Raw genomic sequence first — 24,343 nt, 5'->3', positions numbered from 1 at the left:
AGCTATTTTGTAAATTACATCGCCGAGGTTGAGGATCAGTAGGATAGTCAGTTTTACGAGGGTATGTTTGGCGGCGTGAGTGAAGGAGGCTTTGTTGCGAAATAGGAAGCCGATTCTAGATTTAATTTTGGAGATGTTTAATATGAGTCTGGAAGGAGAGTTTACAGTCTAGCCAGACACCTAGGTATTTGTAGTTGTCCACATATTCATACTCAGAACCGTCCAGAGTAGTGATGCTAGTCGGGTGAACAGTTGAAAAGCATGCATTTGGTTTTACTCGCGTTTAAGAGCAGTTGGAGGCCACAGAAGGAGTGTTGTATGGCATTGAAGCTCATTTGGAGGCTAGTTACAGTGTCCAAAGAAGGGACAGATGTATACAGAATGGTGTCGTCTGCATAGAGGTGGAATCACCCGCAGCAAGAGCGACATCGTTGATATACACAGAGAAAAGAGTCGGCCCGAGAATTGAACCCTATGGTTCCCCCATAGACTGCCAGTCCGGACAACAGGCCCTCCGATTTGACACACTGAACTCTGTCTGAGAAGTAGTTGGTGAACCAGGCGAGGCAGTCATTTGAGAAACCAAGGCTTTTGAGTCTGCCAATAAGAATACGGTGATCGAGTAGAAAGCCTTGGCCAGGTCGATGAAGACGGCTGCACAGTACTGTCTTTTATCGATGGCGGTTATATAGTTTAGTACCTTGAGCGTGGCTGAGGTGCACCCGTGACCAGCTCGGAAACCGGATTGCACAATGGAGAAGGTATGGTGGGATTCGAAATGGTCAGTGATCTGTTTATTAACTTGGCTTTCGAAGACTAGAATGGCAGGGCAGGATGGATATAGGTCTATAACAGTTTGGGTCTAGTGTCACCAGATTGTCTAGTCCAGCTGAAGCTTTTTGTGCATATGGAACAGTTCTGCTATTTTTTTTAAATTCTTATTTCAGCTAATGAAACCAACACTTTAGATGTCGCATTTATATTTTCGTTCGGTTTAAAACTTTTGAGTTGAATAAAAGTTATGGACGATTTTGTGACACTAAAATGGTACTTCTTGATTCAGGTCGCTAGGCCATGAAACCACAAATGAAGCAAGCTATGCAGTTTCCCCAAATCAGTAAGATTTTATGGGCTTTCACATGTGTGTTGTTCTGAACAGGGTTTACCAAGTCCGGTCCTGGGGTCCTCCCTGGGTGCACGTTTTGGATTCAAATAACCAACTCATCAAGCTTTGATTATTTGAATCAGCTGTGTCCTTCTAGGGCAAAAACCAAAACGTGCAACCAGTGGGGCCCCAGGACCGAGTTTGTGAAACCTTGCTCTACAAGACACTATGGCATTACACGCATGTGGTACAATTGTAACTGTCTTGTTGCATGCTTTTCTAGAAGTCGGGTATTGTACATTTCACTGGGTGTGTGATACAATAAAGTCCATTTGCCTAATGAATCATATTGTTGTTCCCTGTCCCACAGCTAACAAGATCAGAGAAGCCCACAGAAAACTGATGATTCTAAATCACCCCGACAGAGGGTTGGGAACGAGTAAAACTCTTTCCAAACAATGATGTACTTTTATCATTCATTCAGCTTGTACAATGTAATTTGGATCACAATTGCATGTTTTTTGCAGGTGGATCACTAAATCAATAGTTCACTTTGTACTTGGTTGGGCCCGGGGGTTTTCTTATTCACTGTGCCCAAATAAATCATACATTAAAAGAGACTAGTTTTGCTCTGTACTTCACTTATTCTCAGGACAAAAAGGTCAACCTGACAAGACAAATTGTTTTATTTAAGAACTACTGGCATACAAAACATATTGCACATCAAACAACCCGAATGATCATTAAAAAAGACAAACAGTTTACCGAACCAAAATCTGGAAATTGACCTCAGTCCAAATTGTCACCTGCATAAAACACGGTCGTTCCACCAGTTTAGTGTTAACAGCTTATTAAATAGTGTACATTTGTAAATAAAAAAAATAAAATAAAAATAAAGCTCCTTTGAGACAAGTTACTGCCACCATCATTCCAGCCTCTGGTGGGTGCATAAAAAAATGGGACAAGAACATTGACAGACCAGTTTTCAGTGCAAAAGGGTTTTTTTTTCCTCTCCGACTGCATTTCCTAGTCTGAAGTGATTTTATATTAAAATGTAAAAAAATAAAAATCAGCCAAAGCTCCTCAACAAATATTAGGATAACTAGATTCTTTCACCTTTGTCATCATTGACAAATTTACTACAGCCAGGCAACTATGTTAAATCTACTCAAGGCACAACATCTGATAATGTACTTGAAACATGCTTTTTCATGTCTCGGTTCAGTGCTAAATCTCCCCCTCTGTGTCCCATGGTTAGGGAATTGAAAAGTGCAGTAGAGAATCTGGAAGTCCATATGTCTATCTTTGGCAAGCTTGTACAATAACTATTGTACGAATGTAGTACAATTAATAGGTCCGTAGATTAGGAGACACTATTCAGGACAGGCTGCTAGTCACTGTTCCCTTGGTAACAGACTTTGGCAGCCCTTTGTGGAAGCTCTGCCTAGTTCGTCACCTCTTCCATTGCCTGTCTTTGCTGATGTGGAGAGGCTGTGCTCTGCAATACACTCAACATGCCCCTGCAGGACACAGACAAGTAGAAATAGTTACAGAAGCTTGACTTAATGTACCAAAGGCATACAATGCTAGAAATTTAAACCAGCCTAGTGGCAATTTCACATACTGTAGATTCCATGGACTATGCCCATGAAGTACATCAAGCCAAGAGAAAGAAATTTACATTCTTATTGCAAGTTTCCGTACACTACCATGGTTCTTTCTCCCCATCACTTGTTTCAGCCATCTCAGATTAGGCGTGCCGATTTGCATTTTACATCACATTGAATAAGATTGAAGACCTGATCCTAGATCAGCACTCTTACTCTGAGACGCTTGATACATACGGGCCCTGAAGTCAGATTTGTAGAATTTTTTCAAACATACCAGTTCATCTATCTGCTTTGTGATTCAGCCCGGGATCTGCAAAACAAAGAATGTTAGAACCACTTGCATTGGTAATGAAATAAACTAGATCATCATAGCTAATGATAGGGAAAGGGGGATGCCTAGTCAGTTGTACAGCAATGCATTCAAATGAAATGTGTCTTCCGCATTTAACCCAACCCCTCTGAATCAGAAAAATAGCTTACATTGTGATAACACTGAAAGAATGTGGTTAAAAATAACTAGAAAGCAGTCCAAGGAATGCAAGTGAGAAATACAGGCAAGCAGTATCAAATCCCAAAAAATAAACAGACCTTAATTGATAGTCAACAAGTAGCGGTCATGTTAGTGAATTTGAGTGGGAACATTTAAAAACAATGGGACTTCTTGGTGGCATGCCTTTTCTAGGTGTCTATTCAGCTTCAAATTGAGAAATTAGCTTCCCAGAGTAAATCAATGGTTACTGGTTGAAGCACGGACGTGACTGCTAGCCAGGGCAAGTGTTAATCACACTCAGTCATGCTGGTTTTGGTAAACAAACTACAGGCCCGTTCCCCACCTTTCCTCTGGTGGGCGAACACAGTGTCTACTGCTACGTTTATGCAGCTGTGGTTTAGCTTTTGAGTCATCTATGTGGGGGAAGAATTTGTGCAGAGCCCTCGGAGTGAATTTCATGAGGATTGACTTGGGATTGGTGTCAATGTGTGTAATTCTATCCTTTTTAGTCACTGAAGTGTCCACCGTCTTCTGTAACATGAAATAATTGTATTTTGTAATGCTTATGGTAGTATGTTTGTTGTTGAATCCGATTGGCTCCCAGGGCTTGTGATTTTTACTCAGACACTTCTACCCGGAGGGATTGAAGTAGTTTGTGGATGGTACTGATTGAGATGGTAAAAGTCACAACACAAATGTTTAAATGCCGTTGATGGCGGTCCTTAAATCACGTCATCACTGCGAGGACATGGTGATGCGGGACTTACCAAGGCAATTCTCACCGAGGGAAGCTTTGTCCGATTCGCTCATAGCATCAATGGCTGTTGTGTCCTCGTCAGTCCGGCGGGAGAGGAGGTGGCGGTTTGTGTTGAGGTTGGAGTCGACCGTCTGGCCTGTCTCGGTGTTGTCAAGCACACTGTATGGGTTGCCATCACGATCCTTTAGAGCTGCAAAGTTAACAAATAGTTTAATATCTAGTTTTAGAGGAACAATTCATAGACCTATTCACATGATCATGATAAACATAGAGGATAATGCAAATCATGTTTAATGTCATCAGCATGTGCATGACCCATCAATTGTGTCTGCAGCCGTACCGGTGGAGGCTCCTCTCCCTGCTCCTCGGCCCCTGCCACTGGGTCCTCTCCCCCTCCCTTGACCAGCTCTCCTCCTGCTGTCTCTCTGTGGCTGGGTACCCCTCTCCGGTTCCTCTCCCGCCAGGGACCAGTCAATCAGCTCCTCCTTCCGCACTGAATCAGTCTCAGAGTCATTGGATTGCTCAGAGTTTGTGCCTGAAAGTCAAACATATATTTTTAATACCAGATGACTGATAACTTCCTGTTGGGCTATAGCATTATGTCCCAATATCAATATTACCTTCCCTAGATTGTGTCTTGCAACTTTCGATTGACTACCCAATTGTCATAGTTGAGTAAAGAAACCAGACGGCACCATCTTGTTTTTTTTGTATTTATGGATAGCCAGGGGCTAACACTCATTCACAAATGAAACATTTGTGTTTAGTGAGTCCGCCAGATCAGAGGCAGTAGAGATGACCAGGGAAGTTCTCCTGATAAAGAGTCTGAATTGGACCATTTTCCTGTCCTGCTAAACATTCAAAATGTAACATGTACTTTTGGGTGTTAAAAGTAAAAAGTACAATATTGTCTTTAGGAATGTAGTGAAGTAGTACCTTAGTTTTACTTTAAAGTATTTTTAGGGTTAAACCCCTGCTGATAGGTGTTGAAAAATGTCTTGGGAGAATCTACAAAATGTATGTTCGGTATCATTGTGAACATGACGCTCACCATAGCCGGAGGTGTAGTTGGGGCCTCTGCGGCCTCTGCCAGTGTAGGAGCGGCTGGTATTCACAGAGGTAGCAGCCACACTGTCGTCCGTGGTGTAGCTCTTGTCCTTGTCTGCTGGGTGGCCAGATGAAGGCCTTTGGCCCATCCCAATCAGCTTCAGCTGCTCATCTATCTGCAGTCTCTCCATACGCAGTAGCTCTACCTCCTGCAGACAGCAACAGGCAAACTCATCCCACACAGACTATAAAAAGGGCCTACAGCCCTGACTGAGACCATTAGGAGTTTGTTACTATAGATTAATGCTTACGTTCAGGTAGGCGATGTGGTACTCCAGAAGCACCTGGGCATTCCCAATGTTCTCCTTAGTGCCGACAAAGGTAAACGGGACCATTCCCTGTGTCAGCACATCACAAATAAAATAATGTTATTATGGGTGAAGAGTGTTTCCGTGACAATACTGATCACTTGGTCTACTAAGTGACCTGGAAAGTAGTTTTTAAAAAGTAAGGGCTTACTTCTTGACGTGGCTGTGTGTTGTCCTTGTCCCCCTCAATCCTTACTCTCACCACCCCAGACTTGTCAATGATCTCCTGAATGACTTTTCCGTTCTTGCCAATTACCTTGCCTGAAGAAAAAAATAAGAAGCCATAAGGCACTTGTGTGAAGAGGTGCACACCCACAAATGTCTTGCTTTATGGAAGTATCAACTCCTACTTGATACATACCGACCAAGTTCCTTGGGATCTGAACAGAATCTTCGAGAAACTCCAGATAATTCCTTGCCTTCTTAACCGCCTCCTCATTCTTAGAAGAATATAATAGCTTTAAGAAACAAATGTCTTGGTGGTACATACACTGTCTATAGCTCACTCATAACAAAGTCTCATATCAAAAGCATCAGCACACCTTTCCGTAAATTATGAACGTCCCACTCCCTTCATCCAGCTCAATAGCAGTGATTCCAGGCACTTTTCTGGCTTGTTGAATGTTGCTGCCATGGCTTCCAATGGCAAGGCCCATGAGGTCCACCCTGACTGTAAACTCCTCTTGGAAAGCGGATGCCAGTTGCTTTGTACTCTAGAGAGAGAAGAGATCATGTGCATGATCGAGATTTGTCTATGACAATCCTGTTTAAACTATTTCTGCAAGGATGCAGTTGTGATAATCATCCTTACCTCCAGTTGTTTAGTGGCCTCCTCATTTCGGGACAGGAGCATTAGCTTAGTGCGAATGCTCCTCAAGTGCATGTCACTGAGCAAAGACACTCGCTTAACTGTGGCTTCATTTATAGACTGCAGGGAAACAAGAATATAAACGTAAAAAAATTGTCTAGACATTCCTTGTTCTACACAAAACTGCTGGTACTGAAGGAGGAGTGGCAGACAGACGTATATGGACTTACTAGTACGACCAAGTTACTTGTTTCTGGACAGTAGACAATCCGACAAGCTCCCACTGCCTTTTTGAAATCTTTATGCGCTTGTTCACTTTCGCACCTAAAGTAAAATAAACTATAATCAAGTTCTGAACTCTAATGCATGTAAATAAAAACCAACAAATTACTAGACTATATCCCAATCAGAAACTACTTTTAAATAAAAGGTACATACGCTGCTTTCAGATCGTCAGGAACTGGGACTGTGCATTTGAAGAAGGAGCTCTTTGACACCACCTTGTTGATATTCACAGGCCGGAGACGTTCAAAGGTGACTATTTCATTGTACGTGGCGTCACAGGCAGCATACTCGATCACATAGAACTACACAGTAAACACAACAGAGGTTACATTTGTGTTGCATGAAACTGACAAACGTAATATCAGGATGAGGAAATCACAGTATAAACATTACAAAAACATCCTTTCGAAAATGACATTCTGGGACCAGTGAAATTGTAACCACAGATACCTACTCACATCTCCCTTCATCATGCGCACTTTGGCAAGCCACCAGCCACATGGCTCCTGCTTATTGGCCCGGGAGAAGATCTGGTAGAAAGAGAAAGAGGGAGAGATAATTCTAAATGAGATATTCTGAGGAAAAAGTGTCTGTTAAATCTAAGAAGATAGAGAGCCAGTTCTCACCTCCACCTCTTCTCCCTCCCCGATGTCCTTTTTACCGTCGGCTGGAGGTGGCATCCGCACATCACTAAAGTGAACTTGTCTCTCAGGTTGCCAACTTTATTAAAGGACAATATAGCTTTTGTTTTACATGTAAATGGCATGCTATTAGAATCTATAACATTCCCTTCTCACCAAACAGAGATTTGGTTGTAAAAAAGCTAAATTCTCCTTTAACAACAAACATTTAGATAAGTATCATAAAGTTATGCCTATCAACAAAATTATACCACCATAGATGACTACAAAATACACTACAACCCCAGAAGAACCTATGAAAACTTACTTGTTCTCAAAGACAATAGTGAGTGAATCATCATGGACATCTTTGACAAATCCCTAGAGAAAGGTCAGCCATGGGTTAAGTTCAGAAGTACTCCGCCACTCCACCCAGAAAATAAAAAGTTACTGGCATAGCTAGGGAATATCAACATACAACACTTTAGTATAGGCCAGGGATTCTTAAAACCTTTTCACTCAAAAGTGAAATCGTCCTCCAAAAACCCAAATTAAGATCTATTCTCATAACTCGCGACCCACCTCTCACATGCCCAGGGCCCACTTTTGATTCCAACCCATAGTTTAAGAAACCCTGGTATAGGCTGCTGTGGTATTCTAGCCCAGAGTTTCTAGATCGGAGTGGAACTCGGGTCTAGTCTTATAACATATATCCCCCTTTGCGATATATTTGCCTACCTGCGCCACTATGGCGACACTTTTCCCACATCCAAGTAAGGCTTGTCGATATGGCCATATCTAATTATTTTTCAAATTTATAGGTGATTCACAATATACACTGCATGACCAAAAGTATGTGGACACCTGCTCGTCGAACATCTCATTCCAAAATCATGGGCATTACTATGGAGTTGGTCCCCCCTTTGCTGCTATAACAGCCTCCACTTTTCTGGAAAGGCTTTCCACTAGATGTTGGAACATTGCTGTGAGGACTTGCTTCCATTCAGCCACTCAGGGTGATTAGGCCTGGCTTGCAGTCTGAGTTCCAATTCATTCCAAAGGTGTTTGATGCGGTTGAGTTCAGAGCTCTGTGCAGGCCAGTTCTTCCACACCAATCTCGACAAACCATTTCTGTATGGACTTCGTTTTGTGCACGGGGGCATTGTCATGCTGAAACAGGAAAGGGCCTTCCCCAAACTGTTGCCACAAAGTTGTGGCTTAAATAGCTGAATCCAGGAATTTCAAGGGGTGTCCACATACTTTTGTGTATGGTGTACATTCTTGAATGAAAGAAAAATGTTTCAGCTAGCTGGCTACCTACCTAACAATACGTTTCCCTATACAGACTTAACTGAGGAGCAAATTAACACAATGAGCTGGCTATAATTGAAACATTTATTTAACAAACTTTTAAAAGATGCACAAATCAGACATTTCGCCGCTATTTCCTGGTTGCTAAAACTCTAATAGTTCACCCAATTTCAGTTTGTGACAAAACAAGCACATATAGTGTAGAGAATCATTGTACCATCTAAACCGCTGTGAAATATATTTACCATGACAAAATATTGTATTTTCAGCTGGTGTACAAAACCAGAAGTAAACATACGAATGGAAAGCATAAAAACAGAGCACAAACTCAGCAAAAAAAAGAAACATCCTCTCACTGTCAACTGTGTTTATTTTCAGCAAACTTAACATGTAAATAATTGTATGAACATAACAAGATTCAACAACTGAGACAAACAAACAAAAAAAAAGTTCCACAGACATGTGACTGAAATGGAATCATGTGTCCCTGAACAAAAGGGGGGTAAGCGTCAGTATCTGGTGTGGCCACCAACTGCATTAAGTACTGCAGTGCATCTCCTCCTCATGGACTGCACCAGATTTGCCAGTTCTTGCTGTGAGATGTTACCCCACTCTTCCACCAAGGCACCTGCAAGTTTCCAGACATTTCTGGGGGGAATGGCCCAAGCCCTCACCCTCCAATCCAACAGGTCCCAGATGTGCTCAATGGTATTGAGATCTGGGCTCTTCGCTGGCCATGGCAGAACACTGACATTCCTGTCTTGCAGGATATCACGCATAGAATGAGCAGTATGGCTGGTGGCATTGTCATGCTGGAGGGTCATGTCAGGATGAGCCTGCAGGAAGGGTAGGAGGAGGATGTCTTGCCTGCAATGACAACAAGCTCAGTCCAATGATGCTGTGAAACACCGCCCTAGACCATGACGGACCCTTCACCTCCAAATCGATCCCGCTCCAGAGTACAGACCTCGGTGTAACGCTCATTCCTTTGACGATAAACGCGAATCCGACCATCACCCCTGGTGAAACAAAACCGCGACTCATCCTTGAAGAGCACTTTTTGCCAGTCCTGTCTGGTCCAGCGACGGTGGGTTTGTGCCCATGGGCAACGTTGTTGCCGGTGATGACCTGCCTTATAACAGGCCTACAAGCCCTCAGTCCAGCCTCTCTCAGCCTATTGCAGACAGTCTGAGCACTGATGGAGGGATTGTGCGTTCCTGGTGTAACTCGGGCAGTTGTTGCCATCCTTTACCTGTCCCGCAGGTGTGATGTTCGGATGTACCGATCCTGTGCAGGTGTTGTTACACGTGGTCTGCCACTGCAAGGACTGCCTCAGGCATCTCACAGTACGGACATTGCAATTTATTGCCCTGGCCACATTTGCAGTCCTCATGCCTCCTTGCAGCATGCCCAAGGCACGTTCACGCAGATGAGCAGGGACCCTGGGCATCTTTCTTTTTGTGTTTTTCAGAGTCAGTAGAAAGGCCTCTTTAGTGTCCTAAGTTTTCATAACTGTGACCTTAATTGCCTACCATCTGTAAGTTGTTAGTGTCTTAACGACCGTTGCACGGGTCCATGTTCATTAGGTTCATTGAACAAACACGGGAAACAGTATTTAAACCCTTTACAATGAAGTTCTGTTAAATTATTTGGATTTTTACGAATTATCTTTGAAAGACAGGGTCCTTGCTGAGTTTAGAACATATCTATATCTTCTTAGGCTTGAAATGAGAATGACAGATCTATAACCCACTTCTCTGAATTTCGTGAAGTCGCCCAAAGTTACATATTACAGCTTAAACTTTTAAATTGTTTGATTTATAACGCATATGGTTAGCATATATACCTTTAGATAGTGTAGCAGGTCATGACGTTAGCCAGATCAATAATCTGATTCAAGACGAGCAAAGCCAAGGTGCAACCGAACCTGAATAGCTTTGCTAACATTAGCTAGCTAAGTTACCTACCTACCGTTAGCCAGTTGATAATGCTAGCCAGGTAATTACGTTAGCTAACATTGAGAAATATTTTTAATAGCGTTATCTGTTGAATTAGCCAGCTAATAGTGTACTCTTCGAAGACAAACGGGGTGTGAATAGGTCGCTTGCAAAGAAAAGTGAGACTAGCTGCCAACTATATTTGGTCTTGAAGTTAACGTCGCTAACGTTAGCTAGCCAGCCAACCGTCATTAGACATGTTGAAAACACAAGTCTCTAGCTTAGAGTATGCTGCTAGTTTATGAACTATAGTAGGGAGCTGATGTGTGTGCCATGCTTTATAAACATGATCATGGTTAGTTTACATCAATATTATACATGGATTTACCTTATAATAAGCTCCGTTGGAGCCACGGACCTCTACAGTCAGTTCCTCCATGGTGGCCATGCAATGCATGCCGGGGTTATTGAAGTGTCTAAACAATTGGGGTAACTACTTGCAAGTACACGCATAGGCCAAATTGAATGGGACATACTTAATTTTTTTAATTCATTTTTTATTTAACCAGGTAGGCTAGTTGAAAACAAGTTCTCATTTACAACAGCGACCTGGCCAAGATAAAGCAAAGCAGTGCGACACAAACAACAACACAGAGTTACACATGGAATAAACATACATACAGTCAATAATACAATAGAAAAAGTCTATATACAATGTGTGCAAATGAGGTAGGATAAAGGATGTAAGGCTATAAATAGGCCATAGTGGCGAAATAATTACAATATAGTAATTAAACACTGGAGTGATAGATGTGCAGAAGATGAGTGTGCAAGTAGAGATAACTGGGGTGCAAAGGAGCAAAATAAATAACCATATGGGGATGACGTAGTTGGATGGGCTATGTACAGGTGCAGTGATCTGTGAGCTGCTCTGACAGCTGGTGCTTGAAGTTAGTGAGGGAGATATGGGTCTCCAGCTTCAGTGATTTTTGCAGTTCTTTCCAGTCATTGGCAGCAGAGAACTGGAAGGAAAGGCGGCCAAAAGAGGAATTGGCTTTGGGGGTGACCAGTGAAATATACCTGCTGGAGCGCGTGCTACAGATGGGTGCTGCTATGGTGACCAGTGAGCTGAGATAAGGTGGGGCTTTACCTAGCAAAGACTTAAAGATGACCTGGAGCCAGTGGGTTTGGCGACGAATATGTAGCGAGGACCAGCCAACGAGAGCACACCGGTTTCAGTGGTGGGTGGTAAATGGGGCTTTGGTGACAAAACGGATGGCACTGTGATAGACTGCATCCAATTGGCTGAGTAGAGTGTTGGAGGCATTTTGTAAATGACATTGCCGAAGTCAAGAATCAGTAGGACAGTCAGTTTTACAAGGGTATGTTTGGCAGCATGAGTGAAGGATGCTTTGTTGCGAAATAAGAAGCCGATTCTAGATTTAATTTTGGATTGGAGATGCTTAATGTGAGTCTGGAAGAAGAGTTTAGTCTAACCAGACACCTAGGTATTTGTAGTTGTCCACATATTCTAAGTCAGAACCGTCCAGAGTAGTGATGCTGGACAGGAGGGCAGGTGTGTGTAGCGATCGGTTGAAGAGCATGCATTTAGTTTTACTTGCAATTAAGAGCAGTTGGAGGCCATGGAAGGAGAGTTGTATGGTATTGAAGCTCATCTGGAGAATATGATTGTTATATCTCAAGATTAAGAAACATATGCTGTCCATAACATATGCCTAAATGTACCAGGAGTAGTTAGCTAAATAGAAACATATGAGAATGTGACACACACACACATATTATATATACAGTGGGGCAAAAAAGTATTTAGTCAGACACCAATTGTGCAAGTTCTCCCACTTAAAAAGATGAGGCCTGTAATTTTCATCATAGGTACACTTCAACCATGACAGACAAAATGAGAAAAAAAATCCAGAAAATCACATTGTAGGATTTTTAATGAATTTATTTGCAAATGATGGTGGAAAATAAGTATTTGGTCACCTACAAACAAGCAAGATTTCTGGCTCTCACAGACCTGTAACTTCTTCTTTAAGAGGCTCCTCTGTCCTCCACTCGTTACCTGTATTAATGGCACCTATTTGAACTTGTTATCAGTATAAAAGACACCTGTCCACAACCTCAAACAGTCAAACTCCAAACTCCACTATGGCCAAGACCAAAGAGCTGTCAAAAGGACACCAGAAACAAAATTGTAGACCTGCACCAGGCTGGGAAGACTGAATCTGCAATAAGTAAGCAGCTTGGTTTGAAGAAATCAACTGTTGGAGCAATTATTAGGAAATGGAAGACATACAAGACCACTGATAATCTCCCTCGATCTGGGGCTCCAAGCAAGATCTCAACCCGTGGGGTCAAAATGATCACAAGAACGGTGAGCAAAAATCCCAGAACCACACGGGGGGACCTAGTGAATGAGGGCTGGGACCAAAGTAACAAAGCCTACCATCAGTAACACACTACGCCGCCAGGGACTCAAATCCTGCAGTGCCAGACGTGTCCCCCTGCTTAAGCCAGTACATGTCCAGGCCCGTCTGAAGTTTTCTAGAGAGCATTTGGATGATCCAGAAGAAGATTGGGAGAATGCAATATGGTCAGATGAAAACAAAATAGAACTTTTTGGTAAAAACTCAACTCGTCGTGTTTGGAGGACAAAGAATGCTGAGTTGCATCCAAAGAACACCATACCTACTGTGAAGCATGGGGGTGGAAACATCATGCTTTGGGGCTGTTTTTCTGCAAAGGGACCAGGACGACTGATCCGTGTAAAGGAAAGAATGAATGGGGCCATGTATCGTGAGATTTTGAGTGAAAACCTCCTTCCATCAGCAAGGGCATTGAAGATGAAACGTGGCGGGGTCTTTCACCATGACAATGATCCCAAACACACCGCCCGGGCAACATAGAAGTGGCTTCGTAAGAAGCATTTCAAGGTCCTGGAGTGGCCTAGCCAGTCTCCGGATCTCAACCCCATAGAAAATCTTTGGAGGGAGTTGAAAGTCTGTGTTGCCCAGCAACAGCCCCAAAACATCACTGTTCTAGAGGAGATCTGCATGGAGGAATGGGCCAAAATACCAGCAACAGTGTGTGAAAACCTTGTGAAGACTTGCAGAAAACGTTTGACCTCTGTCATTGCCAACAAAGGGTATATAACAAATTATTGAGATAAACTTTTGTTATTGACCAAATACGTATTTTCCACCATAATGTGCAACTAAATTCATAAAAAATCCTACAATGTGATTTTCTGGATTTTTCTTTTCTCATTTTCTGTCACAGTTGAAGTGTACCTATGATGAAAATGACAGGCCTCTCTCATCTTTTTAAGTGGGAGAACTTGCACAATTGGTGGCTGACTAAATACTTTTTTGCCCCACTGTATGATGCATTTTAGAAATTAGGAGGTTCATCATCAGCATTGCTATCAGAGGATCAAGATGATGACCACACTGAAATGGTCTTCTAACAGTTGTACTCAATCTACAACTGCTTCATGTTTTGGTTTCTTGCCACAATACTAGATAGTGGTATCATGACAACCTAGCCTAAAGATTCAGACCTTACGGTCACTGTAATTACATTTTTCCAGTAAGGTCTGAACTGCAGGCTGCCGTGATCAGGATACCGCAGATATCATGCTAGGCTAGCTAATGCTAAAGCAACCTATTGGATTCGATGACACCTCCGGTAGCTACTCAACCCATCCCTAGGCGTCACATTTTCACGGAATGTTAACTGGAGGAAACAAATCAAAACACATTTTTATTTTAATTAAAGTGTTGTCCCCCAGTGCATAAACAATGTTATTTTCATAGTGCGTGTTTCCCAGTGTGGAGTTGATGGAATGTGATCGATCCCATGCAATGGTTTAAATCTAATGATTTATATATACACTAGATGACATAAAGGGGCTGCTGTTTTGAAGCAGTTCTTTTAAATTCTTGTTAATCTAACTGCACTATCCAATTTACAGTAGCTATTAGTGAAAAAAAATACAGTGCTATTGTTTGAGGATAGAGCACAACAACAAAAGCAACTGGTTCACCTTTAGAGGTGAATGTATCACCTTCAGAGGGGATACCCCACACACTGTTTTTCAGTGGCAGGGACTGGCAGACTAGTCAGGATCGAGGGAAAGATGAATGGATCAAAGTACAGAAAGATCCTTGATGAAAACCTGCTCAAGAGCGCTCAGGACCTCAGACTGGGGCGAAGGTTCACCTTCCAACAGGACAACGACCTTTATCACACAGCCAAGACAAAGCAGGAGTGGCTTAGGGACAAGTCTTTGAACATCCTTGAGTGGCCCAGCCAGAGTCTGGACTTGAACCTGATCAAACATCTCTGGAGACCTAAAAACTGTCCATCCAACCTGAAAGAGCTTGAGAGGATCTTCAGAAAAGAATGGGAGAAACTCCTCAAATACAGGTGTGCCAAGCTTGTAGCGTCATACCCAAGAAGACTTGAGGATGTAATTGCTGCCAAACGTGCTTCAACAAAGTACTGAGTAAAGGGTCTGAATACTTATGTAAATGTGATATTTCAGTTTTTGCAAAAATGTCTAAAAACCTGGTTTTGCTTCATCATTATGGGATAGTGTGTAGATTGATGAGTGAACAAAAAAACATTTTAGAATAAGGCTGTAACAAAATATGGAAAAAGTCTGAATATTTTCCGAATGCACTGCGTATCATTGTTTCAATCTGATCCCTTGCAATGTTTTTTACATCTCTTTTGTGACATCTAGTGGCTGACATCAAAGCTTTTCAAATACCAGTCCTAATTGTACAGACTTTTTCAGAAAGCAATAATACAGGTGAACACATACTATATTTTTGAGAAAATCTGTTCAGGAGAAAATATTAAGTGATTCCACCAAATGAGTACCTTTTGGGTAGTGTAACTTCGTCCAAAAAATACATTTATTTCACAGATTTTCTACATTCTGTCATAAAGAGCACGTTCAACTTAATAAAAACACGTTTTCCCATCTCAAAAATGACTATAATAAGTTCCAAATAAAGTAACAGGGTTGACGATTTCATCTTAAATCAGCCATAAATCCCCTTGTGACAGGGGGAATGGAAGTTTGTTGTGTCCAACAGGGAGGGGCAATTGAATGCAAGTTTCACAAAACATTTCTAGCCTGTTGTCTATGGGTAACAGGGTTGACGTGTTTGCTATGCTTTACTCACTCAGTTTTCCACTACAAAAAAAACAGAAAATTGTCAAAAAGTAGAACCAACTCACCTGCTTTGATTTGACTAGAAGATGTTCAATGTTTCTTTAGAATAATAAAAAAATAAGTAATAGTTTCACCATATTAAAATGAGAGTTCAGTTCACGTAACAGGATTGACCTTAAAATCACATTTCATATGATTAGATGAATCCCTAATCACATGAAATAAATAATCTTTTGAAATAACTAGGGCTTTACAAAACGTAAAAATGTTGTGGTTAATCAGGTTAAAGTCACAGAGGGTGCACAGAGGCACTTTAGCAAGTCTTTATTCATATAAAAAAACAGTTTAAAAAAAAAACTTTCCATGTGTTCTAAATAACAGGCTTTTAACATGCAATATTGGTGCACAATTTATATTTAAAGGGGGGCTGAACTTCCTGATTTAGCCTCGGTTTCATTTCTTCTCATTAGGAAATGTGACTGAGAACTAGATTTGGGTGTTTTGACGTGGGTGTCTTTTGTGTGTTGTATTCGAAGGTGGGAAGTGTTTGCAGGCTTGCCAGGTCTAGGAAAGATGTCCCGTCCATTAACCAAACAAGGTCCACCCACAAGGCCTAAAAACTAGACCTAAGTTTTTTGCAGCAAGAGAGGAGTTGCTACATTTATCCAATAGGGGTCTCCATAATAATAATCTAAATACACCTGTTAATAACAACAACAAAAAATTGTACTCTACATTTCTCCCTTTGTTATATTGTTTCATCAAACCAAATTATTTAATATGAACTATAGAAGTGATTGATAGTGAAATGGTTAAGACATGTTTTTTATTTTTAGAAAACATTATTGTGAAATGGTTAACACAGCTCGGAGGGAATATCCGTCATCGGTGGACTTTTTTTTTATAAAGAATGCGTTGTTTGCGTCACCAAGCGGTGCCCTTGAAAGAATTAAATCCAATTGTTAGACGCTACCACCCCCCTCTAAATCAAAAGCAAACATGGATAACACATTGTTCTAAAATAATATTTTTTTCAACTGGAGAATAAGAATAAAAAAGTCCCAATCGTTTGCTTTTTTGCGTCTTTTATTTCATAAAAAAATGAAAACAAGAATTGTGAAGGAGAATGATGTAGCTAGCTAGTGCTAGTTAATTTGTTTGTTGTTCTCACATCACTTGTCATGACTGCCTGCTTCAGCATTCTCTCAACACCAATGACTGTACTCAACGCACACACCTCTCTGGCCCTCCCCCACTCACCCACCCAGCAACAGCCTCCCTCACTGCTTGATAGTCAGCAGTAGCAGGTCACAGTGAAATTAAGTTTTTAAAATTAAGCGAAATGCAATGGTGGCTGCAGTGCAATCTAGAAGTAGCCAAAAAACCCGCGACTAACACATTTTTACCAGCAACATCGCTTTCAAAGTCGCCCAATTTGAAAGAAAATCGCAGACATGGCAACCCTGAGCGTTTGTACGTTCACTCTGCCAAAGCAGTACACATGTACAGTTACTTACCCTTCTAGATAACTTTTAACAGTCTAAACAGGTATTGTGTCTGGTAGTAGCTTAGACTAGCTAGCAACCTTATTTCGCCAATTAGCTTCAGCCGGCTGGTGTGCAACCGTGACAGTTCTTGGTTTGACTTTGGATAGCCTATCTGTGGGGCTAGTTAGGGACCGTCAATAAATCATGTTGCACATATTTTAGTCGTCTCAAATGCTTTCAATATTTGTATATTAATTTCTACATTGTATTGTTGGTTTGAGGTTTTTAAGTGATTGAAATTTGGAGCTATTGAATTTTATGTACATTGTGTAATTTACTGGTGGTCACTAACTACCCCCATAGGGAAATTGTATGTCAAACCAAATTGACCATGGGCATTAAGATCGGGTGCTGGTTGCACTCCGAATTGATAATTACTTGGGTGCTGCTGGCTGTGGGAAAGATGTAAATGACCCCAGCCAAAGGAAAACTGTTACAGTACCCTCCATTCCATTACATACAGTACCATCTTTTCCTAATTATCTCTCAAATATCAGTTTTGAACGAGACTGGCTTTATAACCAAAATGATCCTATTTACACTTTGTAGTACATTTTTAAACTAGATAAATGCTTTTTTATTAACATTACCTCATAGGCCATTTTCTACCAGAGAAGTTGTATATTTCCTTCAGTTGCTCTTTAAAATATCAAAAGGCACTCTTTTCATGGAATGAGCCTGATACACAAAGACTTGATTTGATATTTGCTGTTTAAGTAATTTGGGCAGAATTTGCAAACAATAAATTCACATTAAATGAATATTTCTCAAAGATATCCTATTTGTGAAAACAAACTCATTTACTCTCACTGTTTCCACAAGAAAATGTAGTGGAAAAAAAACATCACAGTATAAAGACCTGCAATTGTTTTCAACAAAATAGCTATTAAAGACATCAGTTATGACTGTTGTCATATTTTAGTATTTACAGTATTTTGGTGTACACATGTCCCTGTAAGAATAAAAATCAAATCAATAAATCAAATGCTTGTAAAAAATATTTCACTGGGCTCAAGAGCAATTACCATATAAGCATTTAGGGCCCAGCTGATAGTCTGTCCTCACTTTCAGATTTAAACCAGTTTACGAATTCCATTATGCTAAGCCCCAACACTAGTGGAAATGATGAATGATTATGAAATACATAATCTCCCGTGGTACCATCATTGCAATATGACAGCCAAATTTCATTCATCCTATCCAATTTTTTCCTTATTTAAGAAAGAAAATTACTGGCCCAGTAATCAGATATACAGCAGGGCTGTCTCCATAGTTAAGCCAACTTCCATTAGGCTTCAACCTCTCTCACATTTTAGTAAAATACATGCACATAGAGATACACGTGTTCATCATGTCTGACCCTTCACAGTTTTCACATCCCTTATGCTTTGAATCACTCTTATTTGGTCTTAATATTTTGTAAAATATCCTCTTTACAGTAATGGTTGTTTGAAACAGTGCTGTCTTTTAAGTGGTTTACATAGCTGCATGCTACTTTGCTTGAAACCACACTGTAAAATCATAGCTTGCTAAAGAAAAACCACAGCGGGATTCAAATCTATTACTGTTTGTCCTCAATGCATGCCCAATGTTCCTCCAATCTGTGATGCATTATGAGTATAATTGAAAATTAGTAGTACATCTTTTTTGGGGGAGGGTAATTTATCATGGTTCATTGTTCCACACTGACACTTTAGCCCTGTCTCTAACAAGGAGTTGGTAGCTCGAGGGTTGAGCCATCAGCCATGGAGAGAAATTCTGCTGTAGTGATGCATTTTTGCTGCTTTGTTGCTAATTGTGGCCTCCTTTCTATTGAATTTCAGTCGAGTAAAAGAGCTTGTTGGCATGATGCTGGAGAACTGCCTGGGCCGCTCTCGCCATTATTAAAGATACTCTTGATCTTTTCAAAAGCAGGAAATAGATTTTTCTCCCTGTTCAACAGCAAAAAAGTAATTTGCAATGCATCCATTAGTTCTTCATTAAAGCAAGATTATATTGGACTGCAAATCACATCTGCCTTTTAATGATTAAAGGGTGGCATTTTTGGGGCCAAAACTAATTACTAGTCTAAATGAATGAAAATGAAAAAAAAAAAACAGGCATGTTTTTACATTAGATAGTGTGGCCTGTAATTAGATTCAGGCTAATTCCACTATTTCTGCTCCTGTAATGAGATGAGAATGTCCTCAACTTTGTTCTCTTCTTTTGTAGGCCATGCTAACAGCTCCAAATGTATAATTTTGATAACACTGACTGACAGAGTTTACATAAATCGATTTGTCGTGTTACCTGAAACAAGTTCCGAATCTGTGAGGGACCAAATTCTTCTTCAAGGCGAGGGGCGGAAGTGGTTTGATGGGTGAAATGGGTGAAAAGGGAACCCAAGACAGAATGGTTACAGCTGCTGGGTTTTTGTTGTTATTTTATAAAAACCTGCCGATTTATTATTGAGAGAAGAGATTGTAGTGGCAGCACTGGTTTGTAGTCAGCTGACTTTGGAGCTGGGTTATCAGTTTGTTTTCCACTACTTACACTCTGTCTCTCCTATTAAAAATGACACTTTTATCAAATAAAGGCTGTACCAAAGACAGTACTGTGGCTGTACTATAATGAAGGTGCTATACCTTTACTGTATGTCTAAGTCAGACCTTCTCTCACTGTGGTCTTACATGTTGCACCTTGGCCTGCTCTTCTAAATGAAGAATATGCCACTGGGGGAAAGGATGGTCAGATTAATGTAAGACCCCAGAGCAACCCAGAGACACAAACCGGATGTATTATGTTCAAGAGAAGCGCATATCCCCTGCCTGTAATGCACCATTGATAAATGAGGCTTGTAAGCATAACATGCTTATATGTCAGATACGCCTGATTTGTAGTGAGACTGAAAATTCAATGTATACATCAACTTCACATGTATACATTTGTAAAGTTTCATATCTTGCAATCAGAAATGAGTCAATATTGATCTCAGCTTTAACTTTTACTTATAGTATACTATAAACCTAATATTGCACATTTAGTAAGTTCTCAACTGATTACTCCTCAGAAAAATGCTCGCTCTCCCAAATTTTTACATGCAATGCGTTTTCACAAGACCAGACCTCCTTTCCTTGCAAAAAATATATGCAGTAGCACTAATTTTTAAGCACAGGAATCGTTCTATTTCTGCTGAAGTGAGATTTTTCTACACAGTCCGTAGCCGTTCCAGAAATTCAAACCTCATAACATTTCAGCCAAAGCTTATACTAAGCTTGTTAGTATTTCTGATGCAGTGGGTGATATGGCTGCTGCATTACCATAAATCAGCAGAATTAACTATGATCTTCAACAACATGTTTAAAACTGGCCACCAGAAGTTTGCAATATGTTGCACAGAATATTATGATAACATGTCATAATAAATGTTTAGAATCTACTTAGGACCGGGGTTCAAAATACATTCTATATTAATGCTTATTCTTCAATTTAACAAAAGTGTTTCACAATCACAAGTGAAACATTGACACAAAATGGTTTGGATCAAAAATCTCCCCATAAATGTTCTAATAATATTTTCTTCACATAGTGAATGGTGAAATTAATGAATCAACTGTAACAACTGAGCAAGTTCCTCTTTTATACCTTTATGTTAGCATTTTACATTGGAGGTATCATTTGAGCAGTGTTAACTACTACTACTACTGTATGGCTGCATACCGGGAAAGTATTCAAGTTTAGAAATATATTTAACTTACAGTACATCTCCCAAGGCAACTTTGGACAGGAGGAAATTAATACATTATACTATCATAAAAGACCAAGCTATTCTTTGAAAGGGTTACCAGCTTTTTAGGATTCCTTTGTTGACACATAAGTATCATATTGGGATTAGCATTCCATTTGCTGGGACAAACATCTCTTTGAACCCCAGAATCTATACTGGAGGTGCCCAGACAGAAAAAAACATACTTACACAACAATGGTATCTTAAGTACTGTATCAAGGATCAGACTGTCAAACACATTACCAAACAATGCATGTGAGCATCTTTATGGGTTAGGTACAGTATGCATCATGGTTTACTATCAGAATAATGACTGGTGTGAATAGGAGATCACGTCATATGAACTTCTGTCACTTCACCAGTGTAGCGAAAACCCAGAAGTGGTTGGATGGTACAGTGACTGAGTTATGGTTGCACTTTGCTTTATAATGAGTATAGAGCAACATTTTCAGTGCAAGCAGTCATAATAAGAGTTTAAGTAGGAACAACAGTAATATTACTCTGGTATTGTGAAGCATCAATTGTGTTTATAGTACATAAATCAAAACAACTTAGTACAGTTATCATTTATCCAACCACTGAAATGTGTTCAAATGAAATATATGTAACATGACTTATTACTTGGGTCGGTTTTTCCTCAGTTTTATCTTTTAATATGGTCCACATCAGGGTAACAGAAATATTCAAGCTATACCATTCGACAAGAATATTAATTGTGTTATGTATATGTGAGAAAAGGGCTTCTTAAGTAGGGGAAGGGGCAGGCCTAATGATTTAACAGAAAGCAACGCATCTCATGAAATCTGTGAGAAATCCTAATGTCACTTATGTCTGCCTTTAATGCAAACCAAATGAATCTCTGCTGTAATAAGAAGCTTCCCAGAATTAGTTTCCGCTTGCAGAAAATTGCAAAAGGCTAGTACTTTATCTATGAATTTCACTCGAGCATAAGCAAAAACCCCTCATACATTATTTGGTTACGTTCCATCAGAAGCAGAAATAACATTGTGCAAATTCTATGCATGTTAATGATAAATAGAAATCCACCTGCTTTCAGATAAAATGAGTTTAATTTTCCGTTGCCCAGTGTCTGGTTGGCCTTTCATAAATTACTTATGCACACAGCTATTATTAAAATAGGGGGAAAGCAAATTAGAAAGTCTTCCTATCTCCACTGGATTTAGCCAAGGCCAGGCCGTAGCTAACACAGTCAGCATTTCTCTCTGAAATTCTGCTCTCCTGAAAATGCTCCCCTCATCTCTGTATTTCTATGCTGTTGTAGGAGCTGTGACCCTGTTTTCACTAAATTAACCTAAATCGTTTTAAGTTCACACACATAAAGGAATTTGCAGACTTCTTCTATGTGTGTATCAGAATGTATTTGTCGCTGGATTCATATTTCCTTTTGCTGTACAACCTGTCCCCTGCTTTTGCAGGAGACAATAGCAAAACCTCAATGGTTGAAAGATACCAATCTAAAAGGAAACCTGGAATGCTTGTAGCTGTGCTGTGAGGAAAACAACTTGTCAGGGAAATAATACGTGTTGGAATGAGGGCAGGTTCAGAGTGCTTTTACAAGAATTCCATTTAAATATTTTTCTATTAGAAATAAAAATCAACTCAAGTTAGCCTTGGGTGGTACAAGCAGTACATTTCCTTTGGATACATAGTTAAAGACCTATGCAGTGGTAGGCCTGTTGCAATGCGGGTTTGATTGAACACCTGCCTGAGGTTGATATGCTGGGGATGAAAAAAGTTTTACATTTCTAATTATCCAAGAACTTAAGGGCACCACTTCCATTTACTTTTCATTTTCAAACCACCATATTGTCATGCTCTAAGAATTCGATGTAATACTTTTTTTCTTAAATGGAAGACATTTTTTTTGGACTAATTTAAAACGTCTCATCTCTGCATGCTCAACTGTCTGATTGCCCCATGAAAGAATGACTTCATAGAAATAGCATCCCCTTTTTGAAAAGGAACACTGGTTCTTCCATCTATGAGTCAAAGAAAGGGAATGAATGATTCTCAAATGCAAAAATCTGCAGTTTCATCAAACGCAGTCAGGCCTGCCCTTAAGCCAGGGTCGCCAGAGCCTCCAGAGGCTAGTGCCATCACTGAGACTCATCCAAGGCCTTAAGGTCCTTCAGACAATAGGGCTTAACCTGTTAATTCCCAAGGGAAACAGAGAAAAATGTTTAGTAAATCAAATGACCTGGAAGGAACAAAAACCTTTGCTAGTTGTTGTCAGTTGATGCAAGACCGTTGCTCCTCGGCTGTGCAGATCAGTACACGTTTGGAGAGTGGTGGGGGCAATACATTACCACCATGGACTGTGGCCCTACATTACCAGAGAGCCAGTGAATGTGTTCACGCTGACGTGATGCAATGAAAAGGCCTTTGTGAGTTTGAGGGAGATGAACCAGGCAGAGTTCCCTGCCATGCATGCAAATCTCCAGCATCTAAAGTGCCCCTAGAGACATGCTTTTGCCTTGGAGCACTAGGTGAAATTTCATTTTAATTTGAACATAGCCCGATGATTGGTACAATATGATTTCTACCCCCTCTCTCTTTGTTAAATAGGCAACATTATTATTATAAGACAAGGTAGGGAGGATGTGCTTTTGAAGTGTACATACAAGGTTATTGTTGACTATAACTTATTAGACCTCGAAGGCTGCGTTTACACAGACAACCCAATTCCAGTCTTCTTTTCTTTCCACTTCTTGGTCTTTTGCCCCTAATTGGGCAAAATACCTGAACTGGGCTGCCTGTGTAAATGTAGCCCATGAAACCCAGTGTTTTCAAAGAAAGGTGAATTAATGAAGTTAAAACATTTATTGCATTCTCTGATTGATTGATATGGAGATATGTACATTTTTGTCATAACTAGAAGACACTACTCATAAAATAATAATTTTCAATCCATATTTACTATTAGGGTGAATGTGAAGTTAAGCGTGATGTAATTTAACTGTGGAGGAAAAATGCCCATATATATATATATATATATATATATATTTATTTACCATCATTATAATTGGCCATACAGTACTTAAAAAAAACCTGTATGCAGAACTAGTGTTGTAGTGCCCTCCAGTGGAAAGTCTCAAAAATGCATGTTTTCAGTTGAGCTCGGCACCAGGATATATTACATCTGTATTTCATACAATCATCAGGTAAAAATATGAAAATAGGTGTGGGGAACTGCAGGACCCTTCATACATGTAATATGTTATTCTGATCAAAGGAGTGCACTCTATTGGAATAAAAGATTAGTCCACCCAGCATAGATAAACCATTTAAAAAAAATACACATACCTCAGAGTAAACAGTGGATAACATGATTAGTGTTAAAGGGACCAGTTTATTAAAACATATTAGGGCATTTAAGAGTGACACATTTGACAGACTAAATAGCTGTGCCTGTGAATTAGTGAGTAATCCCTTGTAACAAGATGAACTAAAAACATATTTAACTGA

The 24,343-nt window shown here is 40.2% G+C and overlaps 1 protein-coding gene across 2 annotated transcripts; it reads right to left on the bottom strand.

Moving 5' to 3' along the window:
* Positions 1 to 1,773: 1,773 nt before the first annotated feature.
* On the bottom strand, positions 1,774 to 10,859 carry LOC110521544 (fragile X mental retardation, autosomal homolog 1). 2 transcript variants are annotated; one of them, XM_021599150.2, is made up of 16 exons: positions 10,727 to 10,859; positions 7,419 to 7,471; positions 7,097 to 7,190; positions 6,929 to 7,000; positions 6,624 to 6,772; positions 6,416 to 6,509; positions 6,189 to 6,305; positions 5,920 to 6,090; positions 5,739 to 5,817; positions 5,529 to 5,638; positions 5,321 to 5,407; positions 5,014 to 5,218; positions 4,303 to 4,497; positions 3,973 to 4,152; positions 2,990 to 3,025; positions 1,774 to 2,625 (listed from the first exon to the last, which is right to left on the bottom strand). In XM_021599150.2, exons 1-15 carry the CDS (start codon positions 10,793 to 10,795, stop codon positions 2,994 to 2,996), a joined length of 1,707 nt encoding a protein of 568 aa, XP_021454825.2. In that variant the 5' UTR covers positions 10,796 to 10,859; the 3' UTR covers positions 1,774 to 2,625; positions 2,990 to 2,993. The 2 variants fall into 2 exon arrangements, with proteins under 2 accessions (XP_021454825.2, XP_021454823.2); XM_021599148.2 differs by having other exon boundaries at positions 5,321 to 5,413; positions 10,727 to 10,858.
* Positions 10,860 to 24,343: the final 13,484 nt, after the last annotated feature.

The sequence above is a fragment of the Oncorhynchus mykiss genome, chromosome 30 (assembly GCF_013265735.2).
Source record: "Oncorhynchus mykiss isolate Arlee chromosome 30, USDA_OmykA_1.1, whole genome shotgun sequence".
NCBI classification, from domain to species: Eukaryota; Metazoa; Chordata; class Actinopteri; order Salmoniformes; family Salmonidae; genus Oncorhynchus; species Oncorhynchus mykiss.
This window is presented reverse-complemented; position numbering and strand designations above follow the sequence as displayed.

What these genes read in the sequence shown, in the direction of transcription:
- LOC110521544 (XM_021599148.2), bottom strand. Translation starts at nt 10,795, where the DNA reads ATGCATTGCATGGCCACCATGGAGGAACTGACTGTAGAGGTCCGTGGC. An exon ending in CAAGTAACTTGGTCGTACTA is followed by an intron (nt 6,306 to 6,415) that starts GTAAGTCCATAT and finishes GTTTCCCTGCAG; the next exon opens with TCTATAAATGAAGCCACAGT. An exon ending in CCTCGGTGAGAATTGCCTTG is followed by an intron (nt 3,026 to 3,972) that starts GTAAGTCCCGCA and finishes TTTGTTTTGCAG; the next exon opens with ATCCCGGGCTGAATCACAAA.